This window comes from Colletes latitarsis, chromosome 6 (assembly GCF_051014445.1).
Source record: "Colletes latitarsis isolate SP2378_abdomen chromosome 6, iyColLati1, whole genome shotgun sequence".
Taxonomy (NCBI): Eukaryota; Metazoa; Arthropoda; class Insecta; order Hymenoptera; family Colletidae; genus Colletes; species Colletes latitarsis.
The window spans coordinates 26,409,882-26,436,750 of NC_135139.1; the positions used below are offsets into that span (position 1 = coordinate 26,409,882).

The 26,869-nt window shown below is 38.5% G+C and overlaps 4 protein-coding genes across 9 annotated transcripts in view; 2 read left to right on the top strand and 2 right to left on the bottom strand.

The window, feature by feature from the left end:
• Positions 1–10,844, top strand: part of LOC143342305 (uncharacterized) — a 28,456-nt gene extending 17,612 nt beyond the window's left edge. Inside the window, exons 5-8 of one of the 2 annotated variants that reach the window (XM_076766027.1) lie at positions 4,614–4,676; positions 4,799–4,936; positions 7,737–7,968; positions 9,434–10,844. In XM_076766027.1, the coding sequence (XP_076622142.1) occupies positions 4,614–4,676; positions 4,799–4,936; positions 7,737–7,968; positions 9,434–9,576 (576 nt within the window). In that variant the 3' untranslated portion in view covers positions 9,577–10,844. The remainder of the gene's footprint in view (positions 1–4,613; positions 4,677–4,798; positions 4,937–7,736; positions 7,969–9,433) is intronic. The other variant, XM_076766028.1, reaches the window with a different exon arrangement.
• A 124-nt stretch (positions 10,845–10,968) lies between these two features.
• LOC143342304 (facilitated trehalose transporter Tret1-like) lies at positions 10,969–13,619 on the bottom strand. 2 transcript variants are annotated; one of them, XM_076766025.1, is made up of 4 exons: positions 13,429–13,619; positions 13,083–13,345; positions 12,143–12,566; positions 10,969–11,892 (listed from the first exon to the last, which is right to left on the bottom strand). In XM_076766025.1, exons 1-4 carry the CDS (start codon positions 13,478–13,480, stop codon positions 11,252–11,254), a joined length of 1,380 nt encoding a protein of 459 aa, XP_076622140.1. In that variant the 5' UTR covers positions 13,481–13,619; the 3' UTR covers positions 10,969–11,251. The 2 variants fall into 2 exon arrangements, with proteins under 2 accessions (XP_076622140.1, XP_076622141.1); XM_076766026.1 differs by having other exon boundaries at positions 13,083–13,349; positions 13,429–13,570.
• A 671-nt stretch (positions 13,620–14,290) lies between these two features.
• On the bottom strand, positions 14,291–23,145 carry LOC143342366 (facilitated trehalose transporter Tret1). 3 transcript variants are annotated; one of them, XM_076766160.1, is made up of 4 exons: positions 18,396–18,499; positions 16,959–17,221; positions 16,364–16,788; positions 14,291–15,998 (listed from the first exon to the last, which is right to left on the bottom strand). In XM_076766160.1, the coding sequence occupies exons 2-4, from the start codon at positions 17,208–17,210 to the stop codon at positions 15,371–15,373; spliced, it is 1,305 nt and encodes a 434-aa protein (XP_076622275.1). In that variant the 5' UTR covers positions 17,211–17,221; positions 18,396–18,499; the 3' UTR covers positions 14,291–15,370. The 3 variants fall into 3 exon arrangements, 2 of the variants coding, with proteins under 2 accessions (XP_076622275.1, XP_076622274.1); XM_076766159.1 differs by having other exon boundaries at positions 14,292–15,998; positions 18,168–18,410; XR_013079789.1 differs by lacking the exons at positions 14,291–15,998; positions 16,364–16,788; positions 16,959–17,221 and adding exons at positions 17,961–18,297; positions 20,958–21,175; positions 21,473–23,145 and having other exon boundaries at positions 18,396–20,862.
• Positions 23,146–23,417: 272 nt separating this feature from the next.
• LOC143342367 (uncharacterized) lies at positions 23,418–26,712 on the top strand. Of its 2 annotated transcripts, none has more exons than XM_076766162.1 (3): positions 23,418–24,129; positions 24,641–24,835; positions 25,010–26,712. In XM_076766162.1, the coding sequence occupies exons 1-3, from the start codon at positions 23,878–23,880 to the stop codon at positions 25,190–25,192; spliced, it is 630 nt and encodes a 209-aa protein (XP_076622277.1). In that variant the 5' UTR covers positions 23,418–23,877; the 3' UTR covers positions 25,193–26,712. The 2 variants fall into 2 exon arrangements, with proteins under 2 accessions (XP_076622277.1, XP_076622276.1); XM_076766161.1 differs by having other exon boundaries at positions 23,423–24,129; positions 24,956–26,712.
• Positions 26,713–26,869: the final 157 nt, after the last annotated feature.

Consider the following 26,869-nt stretch of genomic DNA (forward strand, 5'->3'; position numbering starts at 1 on the left):
TACCGACAATTACGGTGTATTTGTTTCTACCAAATAAATGTTTACTCGTTCAGTTATAGAAAATCGCGGTTTTGCGAAAATCATCAATTATTTCCAAATGTAATCGTGTAATTAATTATCGTATCGCGTATCGGAAACCACGGTAAATTTGCGAAAATCCAGTCGGGTAAATTCGTGGTAATTTTTATTTCGAATTTTATTTCATTTTAATATTACGAATGGATCATCTCCGAACATCCACCCCCGTTTCGGGGGACGTTTCTCTCGCAGTTTACCCACCCAAGGGTCGAGCACCCGTTCGACAGCTTTGAAAGCTGCGTCGAGCGTTTTTCCTCCGTGAATTTGACGTCTCTGAAGAACCTCGTTATTGTGCGTCGCGCTCGTACAAAGCGTTTTGACGCCGAGGGCTCAAAGAATAGTGGACAAAGCTTTGACACGCGTTTAGATTTTTCGGGGATCTCTCTAAAACATTTTTTTAATAATATTCCTCTCATCGACGCTAATTTTTTAAACGCTCTTGCAATCGTACCTTCGTTATTATCGTACCACCCGGTATTTCGGTATAGTCCTCTGCCGCGATTACACTTTTATCTAATAATTGCAGCAATTTTGTCACGCCTCGAAGTTTAACCAAGTTTTCGATATTTGTTTTCGTTTCTTCGTTGGCGCGAAGCTTGAACGCGCGTAATAGCTCCTCGAGGTTGTCGAACAAAAAGAAACGCAATTAGGTGTGATAGAGCGTTGCAATATTTTTTAATCGCCTTAAGAGTTAATTGCGCAATATGCTGACAGGCGTTGTTCTTTTCTTTGTAATCCGTGTCGCTTTTCCAATATCGCGGACTTTATTTACCAACGTGGTCTCTCTAGCGCTAACTGTTGACGGGGTTCTTCGATCCAACGACTATAGCGCTGTATTTTATCGTGAAAAATCAAAATTACGGGATTTTACTCTTCGCGAAAAGTCAGAGATTTTTGATACTTTGCTATTTTTTGCTCCAAAGATGCATTAATATACACAATGTTAATAAGGCTTCCGCATAAATTCTTCTCGTATTAATTAGTGGAGAAGCCTCATTTAAATTCGAAATATAATATTTCTAAAAGGTTCCAAACATCCTTACTGCTCCAAAACGTTCTGCACTTTCATATTCACGATGTTTTCGAATTCTTGACCGCGATACTTCCATGCTTCCGGGAAGCCAAATCATTTTGCAACGGAAAATCCACCCTTCTCGAGACCTTTACCGAACCCAACTTAATCTGCATTTCCATATACATAAGGTTTCGTCGTCCCAAGAGGGCCAGCTTATCTCGCATTCACATATCCACAACACGTCGGTAACTCGACTCCGGAATTCTTTGAAACGACAGCCTTTGAAATAAATTGACTCAGTTGGAAGACCCGTGACGGTTCCCTGGAGGACCCATGGGACTGAAAAACCGACGCGTTCCGCGAATGGATGCGAAAAGGATCGTCAAAGGGCTTTTTTTCCAGCCGGTTTGACGCGTCGAAAAGCACCGCCGATGCGATTGTAACGCATCCTTCGTTTGCCGCGAGTTGGAATCAAAATTAGGACTTGAACCGGGATACTAGCGTCTGATATATGTCTTTCCCATTTTCAAAGTTTCGCCTCAAAACAAATTTAATTCGAATTATCTTTAAATTGAAAGTATCAAAGTACGCGTTCGATTTTACTTTTGACTGTGGATCCATGGGTTAGAAATTTTTTGTAGAAAAATGACGATACAAAATGGCAGTTATTATTGCGTCTTAAGGAATAGATAGATCGGTATTAAGGCTATCGTTGTGGCGAATGGCATAATCAGGTTAACCCTACGTCTGCGGGACTCTTGATTGAGATTCCTATAGCCACCTGTGAGCAACGGAGGATCAATCCTTGAGTAAATCGTATTATGTCACCTTGCTTATGCGAAAGCACGTGAACGCATCATCCAGCTATTCAAATCGAGTCGCAGCTCACCAAGTCAAATATAGATCATGCTGCGGAGAATCGAAGAGGCGTAAATGGCTAGTAAACACACGAAAATACCTTTACGACGAGAGGTCATTAACCTTAGATTTAGGAAACGCTAGATTACATACAATATATAAAGTATTCGTCCACCCCTGGGAAAAATTTTAATGGGAGACTCTAGAGGCCAAAATAAGATGAATATCAAGAATACCAATTTGTTAATCGAGGCTTCGTTAAAAAGTTATTAACATTTAAAGTTCCGCCTGTTTTGAATTTTTTTCTCGAAAATACGCAGTATTTCGGGGGTAGGTCTATCTACCAAAAGTGATTGCAATCGACCCCTGCAATCGAAAATAATTTTTCCAGAACGATTCGAAATTGTTTTTTTTTCGCTGAAAAATTTCACACCTTCTCGAATTTTTTTCTAAAAAATGGGTAGGATTTCGGGGATAGGTGTATCCGCCAAAAATGATTGCAATCAACCCCTGCAATCGAAAATAATTTTTCCAGAACGATTCGAAATTGTTTTTTTTTTTTGCCAAAAAATTTCACACCTTCTCGAATTTTTTTCTCGAAAGTGGGTAGGATTTCGAGGGTATGTTTAATGACTAAAAATTATTGTAATTGACCCTCGCAACCGGAAATCATTTTTTCAGGACGATTTAAAATTTTTCTTCTTCATCGAAAAATTTAGGCACCTACCCCCTGTCGATCTTTCTTAAAAATTTGTCCCAATATATTATCCATTAGCAATTTACGATGAGAGACTTAACGTAGGTTTAACTCAGCCTAGAAACGAATCCGATAATGGAGACTGATGTTTGTTAGTAACTTTTTTTTTTGTTGCTAATAACCGTTTTACGTGGTATCAACGAATAGAATACGCGAGTATCGTGTGGACAATGGTATAAGACCGCGAAAGTTGTTAAATTTGATATTCTGCACCCTGTGAACGACCCTGCAGATAAAAGCTGTAAACACACGAGCGTTACCGCGCCATATAAGAAAATTATACATCATACGTGGGTCGCGTTGCAAGTATCTCTGTATGCAGAGTGGACCAGATGCAGGAGTTGGTTCTCCGTTGTGGAACAACAGCGCATCCAACAGCATTGCACGACGGTACGTGCAATCTTCATTAACGTCCTTGCCGTTAGCGTGCTCAGCTTTTTCCCCCATCCGTAAACTAGAAAACGGGAAAAGCGCAGTTTCCGCGCGAATATCGACTATCGTTACGAAGACGGAAAAAAAACGAGGACGTATCATTTTTACGGAAACAAAAATACGAGGCTAATTTTCCAATTTTTTTTTTTATCGATGGAGTTTTCTGGTAAACAAGCTTCAATTTATTTATATTTATCTATTTATGATACTATTCTGAAAGTAAATCATTGGAAATTATTCGTGAGAAATAGAACAAAAAAACTAAATGTAATTATACTGTTTATAGGTGATAAAAATCTAAGAGTCGAAACAAAGTATTCGTATAAAGTAAATAAATAATCACGTCGAGAGAACGATCGCGAACGGTGTGTTTGTTCGAAAATGTTTTTGAAACGTTCGAGCATCGATGTTGAAAATAATAGCGGTGGATGGTGTTACGTAACGGGAGACCGTTGTCCGATCGGATATTTTTCATTTCAACTTGTTGGGAATTCTGTTTCCAGGTTTGAAAAAAGAAAAAAAAAATAAAAAATTGAGAGAAACCGTCGAGAATTGCGGAAGACCTTGCGCCACCTTCTCATCGCGTTACAACTACGGTACAGAATCTACAACGGAGTTTCTTCGTCGATTGCACGTCGCTCAAAACGTTTCGATGAAAGATTTAGTCGGGAAATTAGTTTCTTTAGCGATTTTCGTTTCGTTACGAGTATCGTCGAACTGAAAATTTCAAACGACCTCTGGACACGGATTTTACCGGTTGTTTACTTTTATTTAAAAAAAAACATTGCTTCATTCGCGGTTGCTGGCTTTCGAACGTGGCGGTAGAGTAAATGGAAAGGCAACAGAACGACGGGTCAACTAAGCGCTTTGGTAGTCACGCAGTATCCAATGTTTTCCTCCCAAAAAACTGAACTACTTCGTGACAATCGACCAGTTCGGCCGGTAGTTAACGTTACACAACGTTTCTGAAAATAAAAAAAGTCGCGAACTGAATGGAAACTTGCAGGGATCGTTTTACGAGACGAGAACGAGCTTACAAAGGACATTAGAATCCTTCGTGACTCTTTTAATTTCGAATTTTCTCTAGTACAGTACCTTTCTTCGTCGTTGGTCGGAAAGTAAAATGCTTCGTAACACGACCTATAACAAACAAATAGAGGAAAACCAGCATGCAAATAATGCATTGTGTAGGTTGCCCCGGAGAATTGATTTCATAGCGGGAGTACAGTGAAAGTACATACTTGACTCGAATAATAGTAAACATCAGCCTTTATTGTTCTTCTTCCGATCGATCTCCGACGGTGTAACGATTCTACTGTGCAAACGAGACAAACCTAAACTGTTTCAAAGTGCTTATTATTTTAATTTTCGACAGTTTACAGTGTCAGTCGTATTTTTTCACGTATATGTATATGCGACGAAAATGGCGACGTACGATCGAAACGATTTAATTTCATCGCGTTTCTGTTTCAGTCCACTTTCGACCCGACGAAGGTGATGCTCTATACGCTGAGCTTCTTCCTCCTCTGCCTGAACGTGAGTATATTTCGATGGGAGACGAATTCCTTTAATCTTCAGGGACTCGCGTCTCACGCAATTTTTTTTATTTTTTTTTTTTATTAACGAATTACGAATTACAGTACGCGTTTTGCTTTCAGGTATATTCCTTGTTGTGCGTCGTCTCGCAGTATCAAGAGTATACGGCTGGTCGAGGCACCGCCGCGGACGACTACGAGTACAGGGTCAGTATTCTGAGAGTCTCTCAACGGAAACAGGAACGGAATAAGGGACGAAAAGTTAAGTGGATTAATTGTATTGTTCAATCGTTGTTCCGTAATTCTTAAAAGGAAAGTCTAATGCTTTCGAGCGGGCCGTTTAATGCTTAAAGTGTTAAGTTACGTTATGATTCTCAACAGTAATCTACGACTATTTGATCGTCCCATATGTTCGTGCCGTTCGTCCCTGGATCAAGATAAAATTCGTAACTTATCGTCACTAGGAGGAAAACAAAAATATATACAGTTGCCTGTATTAGTACACTGTAATGGTGATACACTATAAATGGGGGGGAAAAAATATATGAATTGTTAGCAGTCGTGGCACGTTGGAAACGCTGAGTCACTGTCCGATTAAAAAGTGCAGCATCATCGGGTCACGTGCAGTACAGGATTGGGTTGCCGCTCCGGGGGGAAAAAATCACGCATTATTAGCTTTATTATTATTCTATAATGTTTATGGTTATATTTCTGTATCAGTTTCGTAATTGAGCGTTACTTGCCCTCGTGAATATTATAAAAAAGAACTAGTATTGTATTTACTATCGTAGTGTAACTATATAACAAACAAATCTGTACAGTAGTAGTGTTAAACAAACAAATTTGAATCACCATTATAGTGTACAAATTAGTCTATGTTGAACTGATAAATAAGTACCACCATCTCCGTTAATCAATGGTTAACTGAAAATTGAAGTTACAAGGTGTGCTCCTCGGGGATAGTTCCAGATTGCGTCCCGTCGCGCTTGTTTCCGGAAATCGGTAGCCTTTCCGAAGAAAATCACTGGGCTTCCAACGGGGAAAAGGTCTCCAGGGTATCGATATCCGAGCAATCTTATTATCGAAATGGAAGCTATCTGCCAGACATGTTCATCGTTTTCACGATTTCTCAGAAATTACTCGATCCATTTGCTTGGATATAAAACTACGATCGCGAAATAATTCAAATACATATATTAATCTCCTCTTCGAGGAACAAAATAGAAATTCACATTGAATTATGTATCACCTTGTCTTGAATTTATATTGTAATGGCAAGGACGACGCACCCTCCTGAATCCTTATCTTTGGAATTTAGGGCACTGTCCTTTCCCCTCTTACGAGACACACGGTTCTGCTTATGATGTTATCTAACGCCGAGATTGCTAAATTAAACGTTACTGATTTACGTTTTCACGGAAGGAAGCTACACGTTTCGAATTAGGGATATCGAAAAGATAGCACGATCGAAAGTTGTCGAAAATAACAAACAATATTTACGAGTTCTGTTGCTTTATGTATGGAATCTGAAACGTAAATCTAGCGTTAAAGGATCCCGTTTCACAGCCACCTATTCCACCCCTATCGTCTCGTTTGTACAATTTAACCATAATTAAATTTTTAATTTTTCAATGTTCAATGTTCGATTAGCGTAGATTGTGCTGCGGTTAACGTTGTCCATGAATATCGGTATACAAATCGAACTCGCGTTATTGGCTTTCTTCGAAAAGCGAATGACGCGGCGACATCCTTCGTATCGAAGGTTTCTCAAATAAGCGTTATTCAGGTTGACAGACGGGAAGATTAACGATATCCATCGTTCGTCCCGTACCATGCATTTTAATCGTGAAAACGGGATTCAGCGTAAGATTTATTAATTTTCGAAATCCCCTTTAAACGAGATACAACTCTTCGGGGAGGGGAAAAAAATCGATGACGTATTTTAATTTCTAAATCTCTGTTACCTAACGGAAAAGTATCTCATCTATTTTAAGAATTCGATTCGTTCTTTTATACTTTGTGCCAGGCCCGGAGAACAGAAACAAAATCGAACCCTTTGAGCTATTCTAGATCCGCTTGACATCGCTATGCCCATAAACTCATTTCAAAACTTGGCACCATATAACGGGCGATCGTTTTAGGTAACGGTCTGTAAAACTGCATTTGCATTAGGCAAGTTTTAATCGATCGGACCGAAGTCGATGAAAATCGCCCGGGTAAACAGAATGTCAACCAAGTTGAAACAACTTCTGATCGTTCGACCGGAAGCAGGCCATTCGTCTATTTTTGGTCAAACGACACGATCGTTTCGACAATAGTTCGTCGTTTAAATATACCAGTAAATGAATTATTTTTAAACGCGTGAAACATTAAGAAATAATTGTCACTCGAAAGCCATCGTTACTCCTCGATGACGAATAAAAAATTACGCGAACGGTAGTAAGTGCATTTACATTGGGAAATACTCTCGTCAAGAATTTCCGGAGCAGAAATTATCTTGTTAGATTTGATGTTCCGAACTATGGAACTAATCCAATTAATCGCTCTCGGAATCCTTGACGAGAATTTATCGATACAAATTCTATTAATCTTTTATCCGTTGAAAGATATTGCTACGAATATTCCCAAAGTCACGTTTTATTATTGTGCAAGCCCCGTATCATTCCACGATTGGAACCACATCTATTACCGTATAGATCAACCCATTTAATCTATAAATAGATATATCTCGTACAGTTAACTAAAAATATCCTTTGTTTGCTCGGCTGGATGTTTTAATGTTCGACATTTTCATTTTGTTTTTAATTCATGTCATTTTATCGGTCACGTACAATTTATAGACGAAAATTGATCGTAGAATGCCACCGGTTTCCCAACTCGATTAAGTTCCTCTTCTACGATGAGCCACGCCATCGTGCTGGACATCAAAGAACCCTCGTTTCTCTCTCGAAAAGAATTTCTTGGTAGCTCGTTGCCCCCGGAAGGACCGACGATCAACATCGTGGCTTTTCCCGTTGAAAAATCTAATTACAAAATGGGTCTTATGAAGTGCCCTTTGAAGGTTCCAGCTGTGAGGTACGTGACGCAGCCACCGACTACGACCGCCACCTCTTGCCTAAGCTCCCGTCGAACAGTGACCAACAACGAGACCAAAACGACCGCAACGCCCACGCAAAGTTCCACAACCGGTCAGAACACTCATTCGTTGGAGAAAAGTCCTGTCGTGGGACGACCGCCTAGGAAACACGTTCAATTTCCCGACACAGCCGCCGAGTGTCAGAAGGAGAAACCTGGTAAGCACGAGATCAATTGGCCGCTCAAAGTCGTTCGTCAGATCCCCCGTCATTCTTATTTCCCTGCATCGTGTTTGATCGAATTCGGTAAAGAATATGTTTCAGGTGAATTTTTCACTACTTTTGTTTCATTTATTTAACCCCCAGCGGGGTTAATGGGAACGCACGCTCGAACGAGATGGATGTTTTACCATGAATAAAACATATAATAAACTTGGAAACTAAATTTTTTATGTATGCATTAGATTCGAGCAAACAAAATGGCGTTGATTGCGACTCTACGCGCGCGGTACACGTGGCACGATGACGTCAATGATTGTTACACCCTACGGCGTACGAGAATTGACACTTGACCGGTATTGTTATTTTCGAACGCATTCTCTGTCGAGATTTTAATTAAACGTTACTTTGACTTTGTAAAATATTTAAAATATTAATACCAGGCGACAAGGAAACAAAAGTCGATTATTTCGTCGCCGCAAAGTTTACGGTGATCTATTAAGCGACGAACAGGGGCGGTGAAACTTTGCAAACCACCTGCCATTTGCGAATGTTCAAACTCAATTTTCGGCGGTGTTTACAAACTCTCACTATACAGGGTGTTCGACCACCCCTGGGAAAAATTTTAATGGGAGATTGTAGAGGCCAAACTAAGACAAAAATCAGGAATATTAATTTGTCGATGGAGGCTTCGTTAAAAAGTTATTAACGTTTAAAGTTCCGTCCGTATTGAATTTTTCTTCTCGAAAATGCGCAGTATTTCGGGGGTAAGTCTATTCACCAAAAATGCTTGCAATTTACCCCTGCAACTAAAAATAATTTTTCCAGAATGATTTGAAATTTTTTTTTTTCGCCGAAAAATTTAGGCACCTTCTCGAATTTTTTTCTCTAAAATCGGTAGGATTTCGTTGGTATGTCTAATGACCAAAAATGATTGTAATTGATCCCTGTAACTAAATATAATTTTTTGAGACAACCCTTTACAAAGCTTCCATTTCCTCAATTCTATTAATAAAAATACGAATTTGCATAAGGATCCGCAGTCTGATTATTACACGGTCCGGCAGACTCCGTCGAGCAAAGCTAAGCGTTTATGATTCCGAGGCTGACTAATACAAAATTCGCTGGATCATTGCGGAAATAGCATTAGCGAGCGAGCCTTTGATCTGGAAATTCCATTCCGGCCTCTTGCAAACTTCGTTTGGTGTCTGAGCTTCTACGTTCACTGCACCGTCGCGTCCCTGGTCTACAACAGGGTTTTCCAATAATAGGATTTACAATTCCAACAACGTTTCGGACACTTGGAACGATTTATGGTCGATAGAATCGACGGTACTCTCGCGACTGGTCGTCGATAAACACACGCAAGACAAGTTTGCTTGAAAACTTGGGTCGCTATCTTTACGAGATCCGATCAATTATAATTATTTTATTCAAAATGGATCGACTTTTCGCTCTGTTTCAGAGAGTACGGTCACTGTATTGGTGCCCAAAACGGAGTCGGAGGCCGCGAACGCGACGACGTCGTCCTCGTCCAGGGTCAAGGAACCATCGTCGATCGATCAGAACCCTCAATCGCAGAAAAACAGCCGAGTTCGACACACCTGAAACCGTCGTCCAGACGCTGATTACAGCGACAGACCGAGAATCGACCGCCATCTTGGATTCGATGAATTATTTCTCCTCGAAGGAACGTCCCAGTGTGCAAACTAATCCATCGGACAGAAAACGCGGAGTCGTGTGCCAGTTCGTTGATAACTTGGTCCACGGCCAGTTTCCATGGACCGCCAATTGTTTCCAATCGATAGAAACTGGGCGATCGACCATAGCCGCGACGGGTGTTCAAGTTTCTCGCGGCGCGCCATTTGTCATCGGAAGCAGACGTCGTTTAAAGTCGATCGAACTGTGGAAACGCATACGTATAAACTCCGATTCGTTTCAAGCTTTAAAATACCTTGAGCGGTGAAAATCGCGTGCCTGGACTTTTCAGCGTCGAAAATGGAACGTACAAACGACCCTTACGGAACAATGGACGACGTTTCGTTTGAAAAATATCGTTATCCGTAGGGCTTCGAGTCGAAATTAGGAAAGTTTCACGCGCGATTGATGTCGCGAAGCAAACGGAATCGCAAAGTTCTACCCATTAATGTGAGGACGAAATCGGATCGAACGGAATCCGATCTAGCGATAAACGTTTGCACGATCGTCGATCGATAGCGACGCAGTTTGATAACGACCTTGTGGTCGCGGTAACGAGTGTCTGTCTTCCCATTCGAGGATGGATGCTCGGTCGATTTTCTTGCCAAGAACTCGAGACCACCGACAGGTTTCTCGAAACTGCTCTAAAACGAATTGTACCAAAGCTGTTAGTATTAACGAATCACGAACCGATTACGAGAGCGTACGAATTTCTTAACTATTTCTTTAGCGTAATAAAATCGAGGCTCGGGTCGAAGGGCCTGGTCGATCCACCCTGCGACAGGGTAAACGTCTTTAAACGTGTAATTAATTCGTGCGACCGACGAAGTTGGTCGACCGTATTTTTCTACTGTACATTTTCAGACAAAAACGTATTTTCAAAGGAACAGTAGCGTTCGTTCCCTTGTTACGCGATTAATTTTTGATTTCCATTACAGCTCGTCGAAGTCGTAAAAATTGCCCGCTCGAATTATAGACAATTACCGTGTGATCGTCGATCGTCACACTCTTTGTATCCTCGAATGTACATACTATTGTAAATTCAATCGTGTTACAGTACCTGTTTGTATAGATTCCGAAGAGGACTTTTAAAAGGCTGTTTGAAAATTTTCAATAAATAATTTATGTGGTTTTTTAATCCAGGTTCCAGTTATTACCTCCAGCGAAAATCATCGTCGTAGAAGAAGCAAGAGTATTTAATTCTACCTACAATGAAATAGAAAATTATTTCGTAATTATTTTATTCACAGAAATATGCACTTTCATAAATGTATCGTGATATAAAAGTTTACACTCCATAAAGTTTACGTTTCGTTTATGGTAACGCAAATTGTAACCATCTACAAATTTTTTTAGGTAGCAGCGACGAACGCCTTCCAATTTTCAGCAACAGCGCCGCGCGATTGCACGAAAAGTTACGTTGTAATACATTTTGGAATATTTGTACTTAAATTTAATGGAAAAAAAATTTGATAGTAAATCGATGATAACGTTCCACCAACGTTACAGCCAAGATGTAAATACAGCATCGTCCGATGAAACCACAACGTTGGAGGAACGTCTCAACTTCGATAGATTCGGCTCGTTACTGTTTCGTCGTGGAAACGATCTCTTCCTGTATCCGCGACAACGACATTTTCTTCGTCTCCGGTAGATAAAATATCAAGAAGACGACACCGAAGGCATTAAGACCGGAAACGAGCCAGAAGGCGGCGTACATGCTGTGTTGAAACGCGACGAAGCTCCACACGCACACCATCACGAACGACCACAGCGAGTTCAAGCAGAAACAGAAGCTGACGCAGGTCGCTTTCGCGTACATCGGGCAAATCTCGTTCATGACCACGAAGGGAACGCTGGCCAGTCCCAGGGATATGCTCGCGGCGTAGAACAGTATCGCCACGAACGCCACCCACTGCAGCTTCGTGACGTCGACGTTGTGCTCTTGCATGCAGAAGAAAACGCCTAAAAGGAAGCTGCAACCGGTCACGCCTATCACAGAGGTGATCATCAGCGGTCTCCTTCCTAAACGGTCCACGTGAAGGATGCACAACAGATAAGAGACCAGGTGCACCGTGGCCAGGATGATGCTCATATACGATCCTGGCATCTGAACGTCGTGGATGTACTCGAAGATCGTCTGGGCGTAACCGATCACGACTATCGAGCCCGAGAACGCTTGCATGGTCATTATGCACGCGCCGATCAGGATCTCTTTCTTACCACCTGGAAAGTTTAACAGGATCTTTCTACAATTCTTCGTTTTCTTTATTATCGTATTATGCACGTTTTATCGGCAATAGATGGCGTTTAATCGAAATCGACAAAATGTGATCTTGTATTCTAGCCAAGGGGAAGATTGAAGAGGACGACGAAGATAAAGGAAAGGAGAGGTATTGGGTAATCGTTCGAGGAACGTATATGGCATGTAGCAACGAAGGTGTAGGTCAAGCGCTTGCCACAAAGCTTCGATTACCTGGCTGATTGATCAGATGAAGGATGGACGAAAACGCCCCGCTGTTCCGGGGTTCGCATTCCACTGCTTTCATTATGGAGTCCAGTTCCTCGGCAATGACAGCCGAGCCGCGCAGAAATATCAAGGAATCCATGGCGGACCCGTAATGTTTACGGCGCAGCAGATAGTAGGGGGTCTCAGGGAACCAAATGAACATAGAAAACTGCAGTACTGATAGCGATATCGCCACGTAGGAGTATTCTTCCATGCTGGTGAACGAACCCACCACGTAGCCCAGGAGATTACCGCAGTAATCCATTAACACGAAGTAGCTGCCCAGAGCTCCGCGTACGTGCTGCGGAGCTATCTCTGTCACGTACATCGAACCTGCTGTGAAAATTATGCCACTGGCAGCCCCGCCTATGACACGCGCCAAATACAGATTCTGAAAACGATAGAAATCCTGACGTTTATACATTCGCGAGAAAAAGGATTTGTCAACCGTTCCAAAGACAAATCCTCGCGATCCAGCGCCATATTTCCATAGCGTTGCAAGTGCTGTGCCTTGTAAAAGGTTTCGTTGAGATTCACGCGTCCGGCAGAATTTGAGATTCGTTGAAATAAAATGCTTTAGCCAACGGTAATTAGGAAGAGTAAGATAGCTTTGCTCGAGACACGACCTCCAACGTCAATGGAAAAAATGTCGCTGAACAAACGAACCGACAGAAAGTAAACACTTGTCGTTAAAATGATAAAACGTGCAAGTCGGAAGTTTTTACTTGTACTCCTGTTCCCCGGCGTTCGAAGCAACCGTGTGTTTGCTTTGTCGCGTTACACATTGTCATTGGAAGTCTACAACATGGCGGCGCCGCAAAATATTAATTTTCGTAAAACGAACAGTTTCTTCGCGACCGTACAATTCTCCCAGCGCATTTGGATTATTTCAACGAAATGCACTTACCATGATCGATCTGCCCCATACCGTCAGTAGCCAGCTCGCGACTGTGGGAACGATAGCGAGCAATATTGCGATTTTTCTGCCTAGGAAATCGACGACGAACGTCGAGAGGAAACATCCGAACGCCATTCCGAGTTTCAGTAAGGATACTATCCAAGAAGCTTCAACCTCGGTCATCTTGAAGGACGAATCCTCCGCCAATAATTTCGGCAACATGGGAGACGTCCATCCCAGAAACATCCCCACGGTTAACTGGGCCATGCTCACTATCTTCGTGCAACATTTTGTCAATATAATTATGATACGACCCACGAATTAAAATTAGTATTCTAATTATAATTTTTCTTACCTACGAAAGTCACTACGTAGATCCTCGCATTCGACGTTTTCTCGATCCCCATTTGCTTTTGTTAAAACTCTCCCGCGGGTTCGAAAACGGCAAATTCGCGTGCGAATATAATTACGTCGATAACAGTTTTCTGTCTCATAGACACTTCTGGAAGACACTGTCGATGGCGAACGACAACGTAAAGTTTTAATTGTCAGGAAAGCAATAGCACGTTTCGAGATTCGGATGCAACCAACCAACTATATATACAGTCGGGGACAAAATTGAGCGAATAAGAAGTGGAAATGGTTGTCGTTCAAGTGTAATAAAAACTATACTACCGGACGGATATATTGAATTTGATCTATTACGTGTTCTCGTAGTACGTAGAACGATTCAATGAAATCATTAAAGTCAATATTAACGTTAATAAATTAACAAGTTACGTTTAATTTTAATTTTCCTATCATGTTTCCCGATGATATCATTCAATCTCGTCGACATTGGAAAACGATTGTCGATTATACACGATTAAATATTTTGGATCGTTTGTTCAACTGTACTTTTCGACACTTTATACGTATCAGCTATTAATCTCGAAATTTAATTACTTTTTGACATCGTGATATCATTTTGCAAATAATTCTACTGTTACGAAAAAACAGCCTATTTATAAAGATGACTTTTTTGATCGAGTATTCTCTGCTCCATGAAGACACGTGATAAATAAAATTCAAGTATATATCGAGATATTATTTTAATTGTATTTGAACAATAGCTATTTTTACCACCTGTTAGCTGAATTTTAGAACCGACTGTACATCGATACGTGAATAATAATTACTTTGCGTGAAATATAGTTCGCGCGAATGCATTGTATCCGACAGTTGAAATTGTTTCTTGCAGATATTGACCACTAAAGGCGATCGCAACAGTGAGAATTCTTGTATATCAAAGCTTTTACGCTTTATTTATTCATTCTGTATTCACTAACGCACAAAATATGGACAGAATTTCGTTTGTTCTATTCTACTATTTTCACTGTAGATTAATATACGCATATATTTTATGTTGTTTGACTTATAATGCGTACGAGAAAGTGGAGGGCCGAGTATCGTTCGGTTATTTCATGTTTTGTGTAATAATATTAATTAACAGATAATAATATCGTTTAACTTAAGTGATTATTCGTAATATAATCAAACGCACAATTTCCTCATAAATTCTATAACAAAGCAAAACGATTACATATTACCAAACACGATAACCGTGTATTAGTATCGAACGCTGTAGTACTTTTAATTCTTAAAATACATTAATCACTCGCTGTCAAACATTAAATGAAAGGGATGCCGAATTGCATAATCGCACGTGAATCACTCTCCGTCTGATCATCACGGGGAGATGATCACTGTCAGTAGTAATGGCTCGTGTGATTAGTATCAGTAGTAACGAGCCGCGTGTATCAGACAGTGGTTTACGCAATCTAACCGTAGTCGCTAATTTTGCAACATCCACGTAATTACGTAAATTACCATCCCTTTATAATTAACAGAAATTAATATTAAAAATTCCCCCCATATCCAATGTAATACATATGACTAGTCGCGTTCATTTATTATTCGAATCAGTTTGTTTTTTTAAACGAGATTACATATTCTTATCGATACGATGTTACAGCTAATATCAAGGAAAATACAACGATGTACACTAACGTGACACTTGAAGATCACGTTGACACACAGCCACTTTTTTATTCTTACAAAAATACTCTCAAGTCTTAAATTGTGCTACTCGATGGCAGTATTAATTAGATGTCGCAATGTTATCGTATCGAGAATTTCCCTCCTTTCAGATCCAAACACAGTTTTCACAAGAAGATTCTATCTATCCATTCCTCTTTCTCTATTGTATTTCAGCAACGAGTCGTTTTCTCATATAATAAAAGGAACCTGTACAATTTCTACGTAAATTTCCGGCCGTGCAATTGATCCTGCACCTCCTGCAGCGTTTTCCCTTTCGTCTCGGGCACGTACAGGTACACAAAAGCAAAGCCCGATAAGCTGACCACGGAGAACATCCAAAACGAGGCGTACACGCCGTATTGTTGGGCGATGCTTTGATAAGACAGAGTGATAACGAACACGGAACAATTGCTAAAGAACATGGCGATCGTGCTGCCGAGCGCTTTCACGTTCGTAGGAAATACTTCGCTCATCATGGTAAACGGAAGTCCGGCCAATCCTAGGGCGTACATGATGATGTAAAGTATCGCACCAGCGGCTGGTAACCAGACAATCCCACTGACGTTCGTTTCATTCTGTTGCAGGAAGAAGAACGAACCGACGAGCATGGTCGAGACGAACGTCCCGAAGGTGGAGATCATCAGCAACGTTCTTCTGGCAAACCGATCCACTATCGACGCGGCAAGAATGGCGCACGCAGCTTGCACGGCACCCATTATCATCGTTACGTATTTGCCTTCGAAGTCGTTGTCGGTCGCGTTGAAGATCAACTCGGCGTAGGAGAGTATCGCCGAGCTGCCGCTCCACTGTTGAATCAAGATGAGGGTCACCACGACTGTCAACGCTCTGCGAAACGAAAATCAGCAATATTATACTAATTACATATTTTCTTCCATCGTTTGGGAGTCCCAAACAACGTGATCACATTGTTATATCATTGTAGGAAGTAGCAAGCGAGATGATAGAAGAAAAGAAGAGAAAGGGCCTTGTGAGAAAGCACTCCCTCTGCCGGCGAGTGCAGGAAGTGTCGCCGGACCGCCATATTGGCCCGATAGGCTCGACCGACAGTGTACGTGGATCCTACTTGCGACAAAGTTTAAGCATAACGGTACAGAGATCTTTGTGACATGAGAGAAGTGATAGATCGCGTCGTGTGGCATAGATACGGTTTTGGCGCGAAGGAAAATGTCGTCGCTGTTACTGGAACGTACTTGCGATTTCCCGAAACGCTCAGCAACTCCCACAGTCCGGTGTCGTTGGCCAGATCCATTTTCACTGATCTCTCGATTATCCCTGCCTCTTCGGAAACGTCTGTGGCCCCTCTTAATTGCGCCAGAGACTCGATCGCTTCCTGGTGCCTTCCGCGACGCATCAGGTGATAGGGGGACTCGGGTAACCACACCGCGGTCACGACGAACAGAACCGGCAGACACAACGATAGCAAAGCCAGATCCTTCGTGCAAAGAAACGGCCCTATCGTCCATTCGATTAAGATTCCGATCTTCACGGACACGACTAACACCAACGTCAGCGTTCCTCGTATGCTGGCCGGCGAAATTTCACCGGTGTACATCATGACGGCTACGTATCCGAAACCGATGCTCGATCCGCACAAGAACCTCCCTATGTATAATTCCTGAGCAATGGAAACGAATCAGTCTCTCGATCTTCGTGTACCTTTTCGTGGAAAATTCATTTTACTATTGGAATTCCTGGCTATTATGCGTTTCCCATGTATTTATGTGTTTGAACGGCTATCAGTGTTGTTGGAAAACCCTGTAGAAGTAGACGGATTGGGTAAATTACCAAAACTGATGCCGCGAAAGCGACCATCAACCATCCTATCGTCGCTGGTGCCGCGGTGAAAAGCAAGGTCCATTTCCTGCCGATCACGTTCACGATGCAAGTACAGAGCACCGAACCCACAATTGCGCCGAAAGCGTGGAAGGACGTTACCCACGCCGCTTCCTGCAATGTCAGCTGCACGGGGCTATCATCTTGCAACAGAAGAGGCAACGATGGCGATGGCCAACCGAAAGATAGACCATACGACATCATGCCCAAACTACCTGGCGATCGACAAAAATGACAATCGTGCTACACTACTTTACAAAGTGATCCTCTCAACTGAAAATGGGGTATCTCGTAAGGACGAAAGGTATCAAAGAATTGTTGGTATAAGTAATTTTCCTGTAGGTGTTGTGGTGAAAGAGATATCGAAATCGAATTAATTTTTTTAAACAAGACCCTGTATTTCTTTATTCGTAATATAGCAACGTTTGTTGAGACGAATACAAAGCCATTACATAATACGATTTAGATCCAGAAGCCGGATGAACTCGACGTGGTTGTATCGGCTAGATGATTTGATAAAAGACTAGACGAAATTTGAATAAAAATTTTAGATTCATTTATGAACTAGCTTCTGCCCGACGATTCGCTCGCGTGAATATCGGTTTTAGGACTCCGTTAATGGATTCTAATTTATGAATAAATTTACGAATGAAACGAGCACTAAATTTAATTAACGAATAAATCTAGAATTTCTGTTTCTTATTCGTGAATAAAATTTGTCCAATTCTGATCAGACTCTGCCATATTAATTCGTTTCCTGCTTCAAGGGAAAGTCACTAGCATCGACTTCTCTTCAACGCTAGATTTACGAGCATTGATTGCACGTATTTTGATTGAAACTCGTCTTATTGAAGGTTATATTAAAATGCAATTTTTCTTTTAATTAAAATGTATATTTGTATTATTACATTAATAAAATTCAACACAAAATTGCTAACAAATAATATTTATGCGTTTTGTAACTTTATATATAGAGTTTGAAATCCGACAAATTCGTAAATCTAGTGTTAAAAGTTCACTATTACGAAACGATAAGGCTGAACGCTATAAACGCTACGTTATAGTAATTTTCCCTTCGAGCGAGAAACGAATTAATATGGCCGACAGTACATATATACATGTTACGATAGAATGGACCGAAGTCCACTCGAGTCCACTTACCAACGAGAGCAGCTAAATAAATTTTCTTCATTATTCCAGTGAATAACTTGCAAAGTACATAAATAATCCAACTTGAAGCAAATGTTAACAGACTGGTAAAGATGATACAGATAATGGTGTTGGGTCAGATCTATGCAAAGTATACTTAATAACTAAACGATTTTATCGTTATCAAGTGGGTTATATCTTAAATTATGACACGTATAAAAAGTCAATGTAAATACGTACCATTTCAGCAGCTGATGTTTCAGTAATTTCGAAATAACGGTTAATTTCGAATGAGAAATATTCAAATGACGGTATCACGTTTTGTACCATGTTATAAAATATAATTTTATGCGTTACATTTCGCTTTTAAAAATAAGTATTACGTATTACGAAAAAGACAGGGTAGGATAACAAATCATGCATACCAACAGAGAATAAAGTATTAATTATTATTATATTACTCTGAACTATATTTTAATAAGTCTTTTGCATTCTGCCTACATAATAGTATAATTAACATAACATAAATAGAACACGAATAAAAAACAGTAGCACCATGCTTTATAAGTAATTTCATTAATAATAACAATACAGTTGTGCAATAGAAATATTAATTGAACATACAGTTTTTCACCCTATAAGTTAGCGTAATACTCGTACTCTCTTTGTGCAGTTACAGGAATAAACGTTAAATAGACAATAAATAAATGGTACTATGTCTATTAAAAAAGAGTTGCTTTGAATAATTTATTCACATACCATTCAAGGGCATTTACAAATATATAAGACCTAACGAATACTGTGTAACACAGTATTTCGATTATAAATTAAGATGGATAATATATCTTTTCGTTGAATACTGAATTACAAAATTAATATTATCAATTTGACAATAACTCCAGGTTATAAATAAGATAAATTTTTAAGTATCGGCCAATTTATCTAAAGAAAAAAAATGCTATTTGTCAAGCGAGATACAAATTTATATACGCCATGTTTATGGAATAATGTTTGAATGAAATTCAAGTAATCATCGAGAAAGAGAAAAAGTTTTGATGCAATAATGTTTAACAAATAATGCGTGTATCTTCTTGCATGACAAAAGGCATTTGTTGGAGTAGATATAACATCGTGTATAGTTATCAAATTGATAGTATTTCTCGTATCGCTTAAATACTGTTTTTTATACGCACGTATCTATGTAAAAACACAGCCAATTATAATATTACGTTTCTTACAAAGTATCGAGTTTGCATTCTTTCTCCATTACAATTTTATAATACACTTTCCAGTAACGACAGTGTAATTTTTTTTACAAATTCTACGAGACGATGGTGCCGCCGGCACGTTTAAAAATTATCTTATTAAATCTTTATAAAACATAAATATTAAGAAAATTCCATGAACACTCAGTTTACTATACTTAACAATATTTTAATGAAATATCCATTGGTTAATAATTTTTTGCAACGTGGTACTCAAATATTGAGACGCGAAATATACAGTCATATATAAATGTGTTCTACGCACCGAAATATTATATAACAATAACGTACATCTGAAAATAAAATGGAGCTATAGTACGTATCAATTTTCAGAAAATACTATCTTTGAATATATTGAACACTTATACCAATTGATGCAATAGCACTGTAATTATAAAGGAACCTTATCTTCCTTTTTATGATAAGGAAAATGTATTACAAATTCACCTGGAACTTTGAGTAACTTTGTAAAAGAATATAGTATTTAAATATTTAAATAACCTAATACAGGAAACGACTTGCAGGCATATTAACTGCGCCCCGACAGCTACTGGGTGGAGGATTTTCGTCATCGGAATTTTCATTTTTTCGTAGTAATATTGAACTATGTCGGTGTTGGGATTTTTCAGCTTGATGTCTTAATTCCTCGATATAGGCTGTAGTGTCATTTACCACCAGTTCCTGTAACTGTTTACTCAGCGTCGACAACTCTGGTTTCTCTTCGTTGTAAATTCCTTCGAACGGATCAGATCTTTCGTAAAATAATATATATGGCGTATCTGGCGGTTTCAAATCCTTGAAATCATTGAACGTTGTTTGCGAGATGTAACTGTCGTTAAATTTGTACCAATTTTGCTTTGAGTCACGAGCATAAGTAAAATAATGACCATAATCCATACTATAACCAGAGTGTACAACAGCAGCGTATAGTTGATACGTTTTAGTAGATGTGCATAAAGGCGTTGATACTGGTAATTGTATAGTTTCGTTATACATTACTTTGTGCCGTAGTTTTGTTCTTAGTCTAGTATCAAAATCATAATGAAAATGTTTCAAAATCAAAATTAAATATGTTGGTGCATGGAGAATTTTTATAAACCTTAGTGCATCACAAAGTTTCATACATTTATCGCATCGATATTTGTTCTCACCAGTCATCTTTTCTGGTCTAAGATAATAATTGATTAAATCTTGTACAGAAACTTCTTGGTTTTCCTGTATCTCTTCTGGGAAGCACAGTTGTAAGTCACGAAACTTGTCTGTATTATGAGAACTAGTATCACATTGAGCACACTGATAAGTAATTTTACATTTTCCACCTAAAACCCTATGTACAAGAGGTACTTGTGTACTCGTATCTTCGGCACCTACAGATTGTATTCCACTGTCTGTAGAGTCTGAATGTGAATCGCTAAGTTGCTGTGTTTGTGCTAAATCTTCTCCTGCAATAAAAGATTTGATATCAAAAATTTACGTAGAAGCTAGAAATAATTGCTAAGTATTACAACAAAATATAGTATTAGAATGGAGTTATTACCTTGTGTAAAATCTGCTAACGATTGTGTTTTTCTTTCTAAAGCTATACTTCCAGTTAAATCTTCTTCTGTTGTCCAACGTTTAATACTGCCTCCTTCATCATTCACGGAAGAAACATAACTTATTTCCTTGTCGTCTTTATACTTGGGATTAGAATCATTAGCTTCACAATTCGCAGTAGTAGATTTTTCTTGCTCGTGTAAAAGATCCAATAGATGACTGTTAAAATATATAAATCATTTAATACATAAGATACGATTATATTTTAATGCAATGAAAATAAGTACAGTTCATTGCTGACTTGAAGTCCCGCGGCAAGAATGCGGGAGACGTAGAAGGGGAAGTACACATTGACCTCTAGCTCGCTATTGGTCGCGGCAGTTACACACACACACGTGGTCTGCCTGAGGAACAAGGAAGCGAGATAGATAGATGGACGGTCCGACTCCTCCTCTCGCCCCTGTGCCGTCCCGCGGGGCATCAAGCCAGCGGTGAACTGTTTAGTAATATATTAACCAGAGGAATTCTGAACTGTCTTGTTGTTGACCTGGTAGAAAGTAAGCAGGACGAGAGGCTAATAAAATTTCAGTTGGTGCCAGGGAAATCCTCTTCGAGTACAATAAAAGAGTAAATAGATTTTGTAACTTATTAATTACAGCCTGGTCATCAGCTTTGCTCAAAGATTTGTACATTAATACTTCGTAACAAAATCGTCTAGTCATTAACAATGATTGTAATACACTATTCATGTAACATGTGTTTCCAAGATTCAAAAGCCCAACTTTCCCATTGTGTGTTTTTGGTGATTCCATTATTGGCTCAATTATTTCTGTTTCGTCCATCCAAACATGATCATTCCATATTTCCTTGCAAATGTTCATTCGAGGTTGCACTAGGAAACTATTGTCTAAATGACCATATTGACATAGATCTGGGAACCTTATCATAAGTATTTTCATAATATCGAGTAAGTTTTGTCTACATTCCATGCTTGAATCAGAATCTTCTTTTATTAAGTAAGTCAATGCCATTTGTGTATTTCGTAATATAGTTCGAAACAGGGACGGAGATCCTTGCCTTTTTAAAATATAAAATATAACTGTGGAAGCATTTTGCCGGATCACTGGTACTAACAAAGCACGAAACATTACATCCAGTGTTGCCTTTGCCACCTCTATAAGTATCGAATATTTATGTTGCTTTTCTAAGCCATATATAAATTCCATGATCCAAATGCTAAGTCGATCCCCTCTCCATTTTGGAAGCCAATGACACAGAACTCTTAATGCTTGGGCTAACTGGAAATCGCTATGTGATTCGGAAACAATCCAGTCCACAGCTTGTGGAATAATAGACGGTTCTACCAGTTGTAATACAGCTGCTAAACCAGGTCCTGGATCTTGTTTACGTTCTGTATCCGATATAATTCTATATAATGTTTGGAGACATATAAAAATTAAATTATCGTTTTCAATGTTTTCAGACTTTGCTCGTACAACTTTTAAAAAGTTTTGGACTTTGGTTGCATTTTCAGTGAACTCTGAAATTTTTTTTGGATCAGGCGGCATTGAAAATGAGGAGAGACTTATGACAATTGCTTCGCAGAGCTTTGAATGATTTGTAGATTCTGGTAAATATACACTGTGTTCTAGTAAGGTCTGAAGAATCATTGTTAAATCAGACATATCAGTGATTTCGGTGTTCCGTAACATAGCTGCAACATCATTTGAAATTGGATTGATACAGAATGGTTTTTCAGTTAAATATTTCGAGAACCATGACAGGACTTTTGGAACTTCGTGTACATTTAATATCTGACCGTTGAGTATTTCTCTTAAAATACTTTCGTAATTGTTTAATTGTCTGTAGAGAGGCTCGCTTTGTAGTTTTTCAAGTTTGGTCCATCCTTCAGTAACCTCTACACCTTTGCCAGCCACTATTAAATTTAAACATTGTTTAATATCGTATTTAAGGATTTGTTCGGTATCCATTTTCTGTCGATTATATCACTTTCACTACACTTTAAACTACTTCTCTACAATTTTTAATTAGAACTATTATTAACCTCAACCGAGAATGACTTTCACGAAAATCTAAATGATTTCGTGATCTAGAGAAATAAAAAAGAAAACAGATGTTAACTTCATAATAGGAAAAGTAACTATACTTGCGATGCAGTTAAAGGTTACTTTTCATTTCAAAACTACGAAGATTAACCAAAGAGTATATACTCTATATACTCTATATAGACGTAGCATCTTATAGGAAAAACTGAAGTACATATCGACCTCGTTAGAAATCAATGGTTTTATAGCACCACGGACGAAGTACAGTCAGCCCCATAAGTATTTGTACTCTGAAGGTTTATATAAAAATTTTCGATAAGAATAAAGTTATAGTTCGGCCCAGTTACTGGAATCACTCTGTATTTACGTCAAAGTCAATATCTCATCTATAGTGCCACCATACGGCTATAGCGATCAATAACTTTCGTAGACTTAGGGGTCCATGGTAACTTTCAGGGGAAGGTAGAAACATCCGTGTCCGTTGATATCACTCGTGTAACTTTAATCCGTTGTATCTATGGTACTATTCGTCGCAAGTATAGTAGTGTGCGTAGCTCATACGTAACGTTAGGTATTGTACGTCATGTGTGCACGTTGTATCTGCATTGCGAAGTATAGATATAGCGATAAACAGTGAAAAATTAAGTTTGCAATATACGACATAGAGGCTTAGAAGTAAGTGCAAGCGTTCATTAAGGTTGACACGTTGATAGAGTGTCATTAGATTACGCGTCGTATTGGATAAAATTATCTTTCGCGTACTCAGTAGTAGAGTTTACGTATCGCAAGTGAATATAGTGCCCTTTGTCGGGCACGAAAAAAATCGTGAAAATTGCATATATTTCGCGAGAAGATATGCCAGACAGTGGTGCTGTTTATCAACCCACGACAGTGGGTTATACGTATGATAGCGGAGGTGATGGTGCTGGGGGCGGCGGCGGGTTAAGAAGTGGCTTTTGGAGAATTATATCCAGGCATAAACTCAGTTCTAGAAAATGGTTCGAATCTGTATTGCTTTCCGTCGCTGTGTCGTTTTTCATTGCTGGTTTGACAACAATGCTGGTCAGTTTAGTGTCGGATGACACATCCCAGGAAAATAAAATAGAGGTAACTTTAGAACTGTTTGCTAATCGTTTCATGCAAGTATCCTTACTACGCGAATGTGTATTCTGATTTATGAACAATGACGTCATGTTACATGTTACATTAAACTAAAATATTTCGACATGAGCGGAACGAATAAACAAGTTTTACCTGAATTAACAGGTGTGTTGTCGATATTTGAGAAATGTCAATCAATTTTCATTTTTAGGTAGTACTTTTGTATAAGTTAAATGGTATTTTTAATTCGTAAATTGTTGACTAGTAGCAGATGGCTTAATAATAGAATACAAGGCAGAGTCAGGTCATATTTGATCCATGATATGATTTTTTATAGTTTCAAAAATGAATAATTCTTCTTTTAAGAAATAGGCTAATTTTAAAATAAATTATTATGGGTCAATACTGGCGCAGCTTTGTAGGCAGATGGTTAAAATAAATTGATTAAGTTTAGTGGTTTCATAGTCATACATTGTTATTGTGTATTATATGAACTTAAAGTAGAAAATGATTATAGATAAAGATGAATTTCCCTCCAACAACATCTGCTACAAATGTAGAAGAACATGTTGAAGACACTGCAAAAAGTTCTGTAGCATTAGGTGCTGGTATGATGTTGGTGGGTCTATTGTTGGGCTTTGGTTGGGTATGGCTTCGTTTCTTCCATCGTGGCAAATCACCGAGAAGCGGAATGGTCGGAAGCAGTGGTCAGGTAGGCAAGATATATTTATTAGGAATGTATTTTGAGTTTGATTTTATTTACCGGAAGCGATCCATGCTCTGGTTCGTACGTTCGTTTCTTTATCTTATATACGCGTTGCTATGAGGAAAGATGTTGGGCGGTTTGAATCCATCGACTGACTTGCTGGTGGGTTCCACTTCGCAGTACGGGCCAGTACTCACGGAGTTGCCGAGTCAACTGAAGATGAAACAATCAAGTTCCCATGATACTCCGGCGATACCACTTTCTGATCAGGAAGAAGAGACACGTACATTAATGCAGGATTCTACAATTCCTCCATCTGTCTCCATTGGCCCTAATACTATCGCTAATCAGATTCCAGGTTGAGTACAAAGGCTAGCTGCATCGATGTGTAGTAAGAACACACGATATGGACATTGTTTTAATTTTATGCGAATCAACCTGAATCGCATTCTCTGCCATTTTGCCATTTAATTTGATTTACCTACAGACAGAACATTTATCCTTTCTAACTTTCTTTGGTAGCAACATTAATTGTTATCAATTTTGTAAATGCGTTTGTACTTTTTCTTTTGCCTGATCAGTTTTAAAATGTAAAAAGTTTATTTCTATAGAATGTCAGCACAAGTACTAGCATAAGGTTTTCGATTACCGTAATTTTTTTTATTTAAAATTTTGCCCCTTTGCTTTTATCTATGCATTCCTCCACTCCGTCCATTATCATTGGTGATATGTTAGATAAGCATTGGATCCAGATGTTTGAAATGTTCAAAAGAAACGGTTTAAAATATAATACGAGCTATTTTTCAGAAAATCATTTTCACTATTGTTTAAATGTATAGCATGTTCAGTAGTAATACCAATGTCAATGTTCTTGGTATGGTTGTGAGTTATATTAGTACAGTATTGGCCTTGACAAAAGACCACTTACGGATGCATGTATAAACAAGTAATATTTTATATTCTGTCCAAATTGAATATAACAACGTTGTTGAGTGTGATTGACAATATTCGTAACAAAGTATTTGCTCATCTATACGTATATAAAGAAAAATGAGCAGTAACACATGGTGGTACTAGCAAAGTAAATGGGACGTGTATATATTAGAATAACATACGTAAATTACAATACAAGGTTGTCCTATATTTTCAAATTAAGTTGAAATGGATGTGACATGGAGCAGTGAAGAGAATGCACTGCACAATTTTCGTTGTATTACTTTATCTTTTTTATACTTGTGTTAGTTATAATTAGTACACCTAACTGCATACAATTTAATTAGCATGTATGCCTATTATAATACACATACATATTTTATAATATAAATATTTTGACTCTTTAATGGAATTTTGGACTCTGTTTTACTGATTTTTCATGTAACTATTAAGACTGGGTAATGTTGTGTATATATCTGTAAGGTAATTTACAGTCAAGGTGTTCTGATTATCAGCTATAAATTTAAACAGGTTATAAAAATATTTCTAAGTAAAAATTTGTTATTTATGTATAAATATAATTTTATTTCATATCAAAATTGCATTTATGATAAGTGACCGTTTTATCATATATACAAATATAATTATTTACAAATAATGTTATTTAATTTTAACGTTTTATAAGTTTATTATAACGTGTGAAATATAACTTTCGTAAAAGGACGGGGTTATTCGATTTGTTAATAAAAATTTATGAACGAGCATATTTTCAAGAATTTAGAAAATCTAAAAGCTTTATCTGGATTCAATGCTATCATGGAATAAATATACATAACATCATTAGTTTTTCGATGATTTGTGTAAAATCCGTGCTATATTAATTCATGATTTATGCATTCATTTATGTAAGTATTCAAATTATATAAGAAAAATAAACAACTAAAAAATAATATATAGACATTTATGATTCTATTCTTTCCTTGTTGAAATTTTTGAAAGTACAGTATGAATGTATTTATTATACAATTAATACCGTTTTTAAAATATTTAGTTTGTTGCGTTTGTTTTGAAACTTGAGCAACGTAACCATTACACACAACATTATGT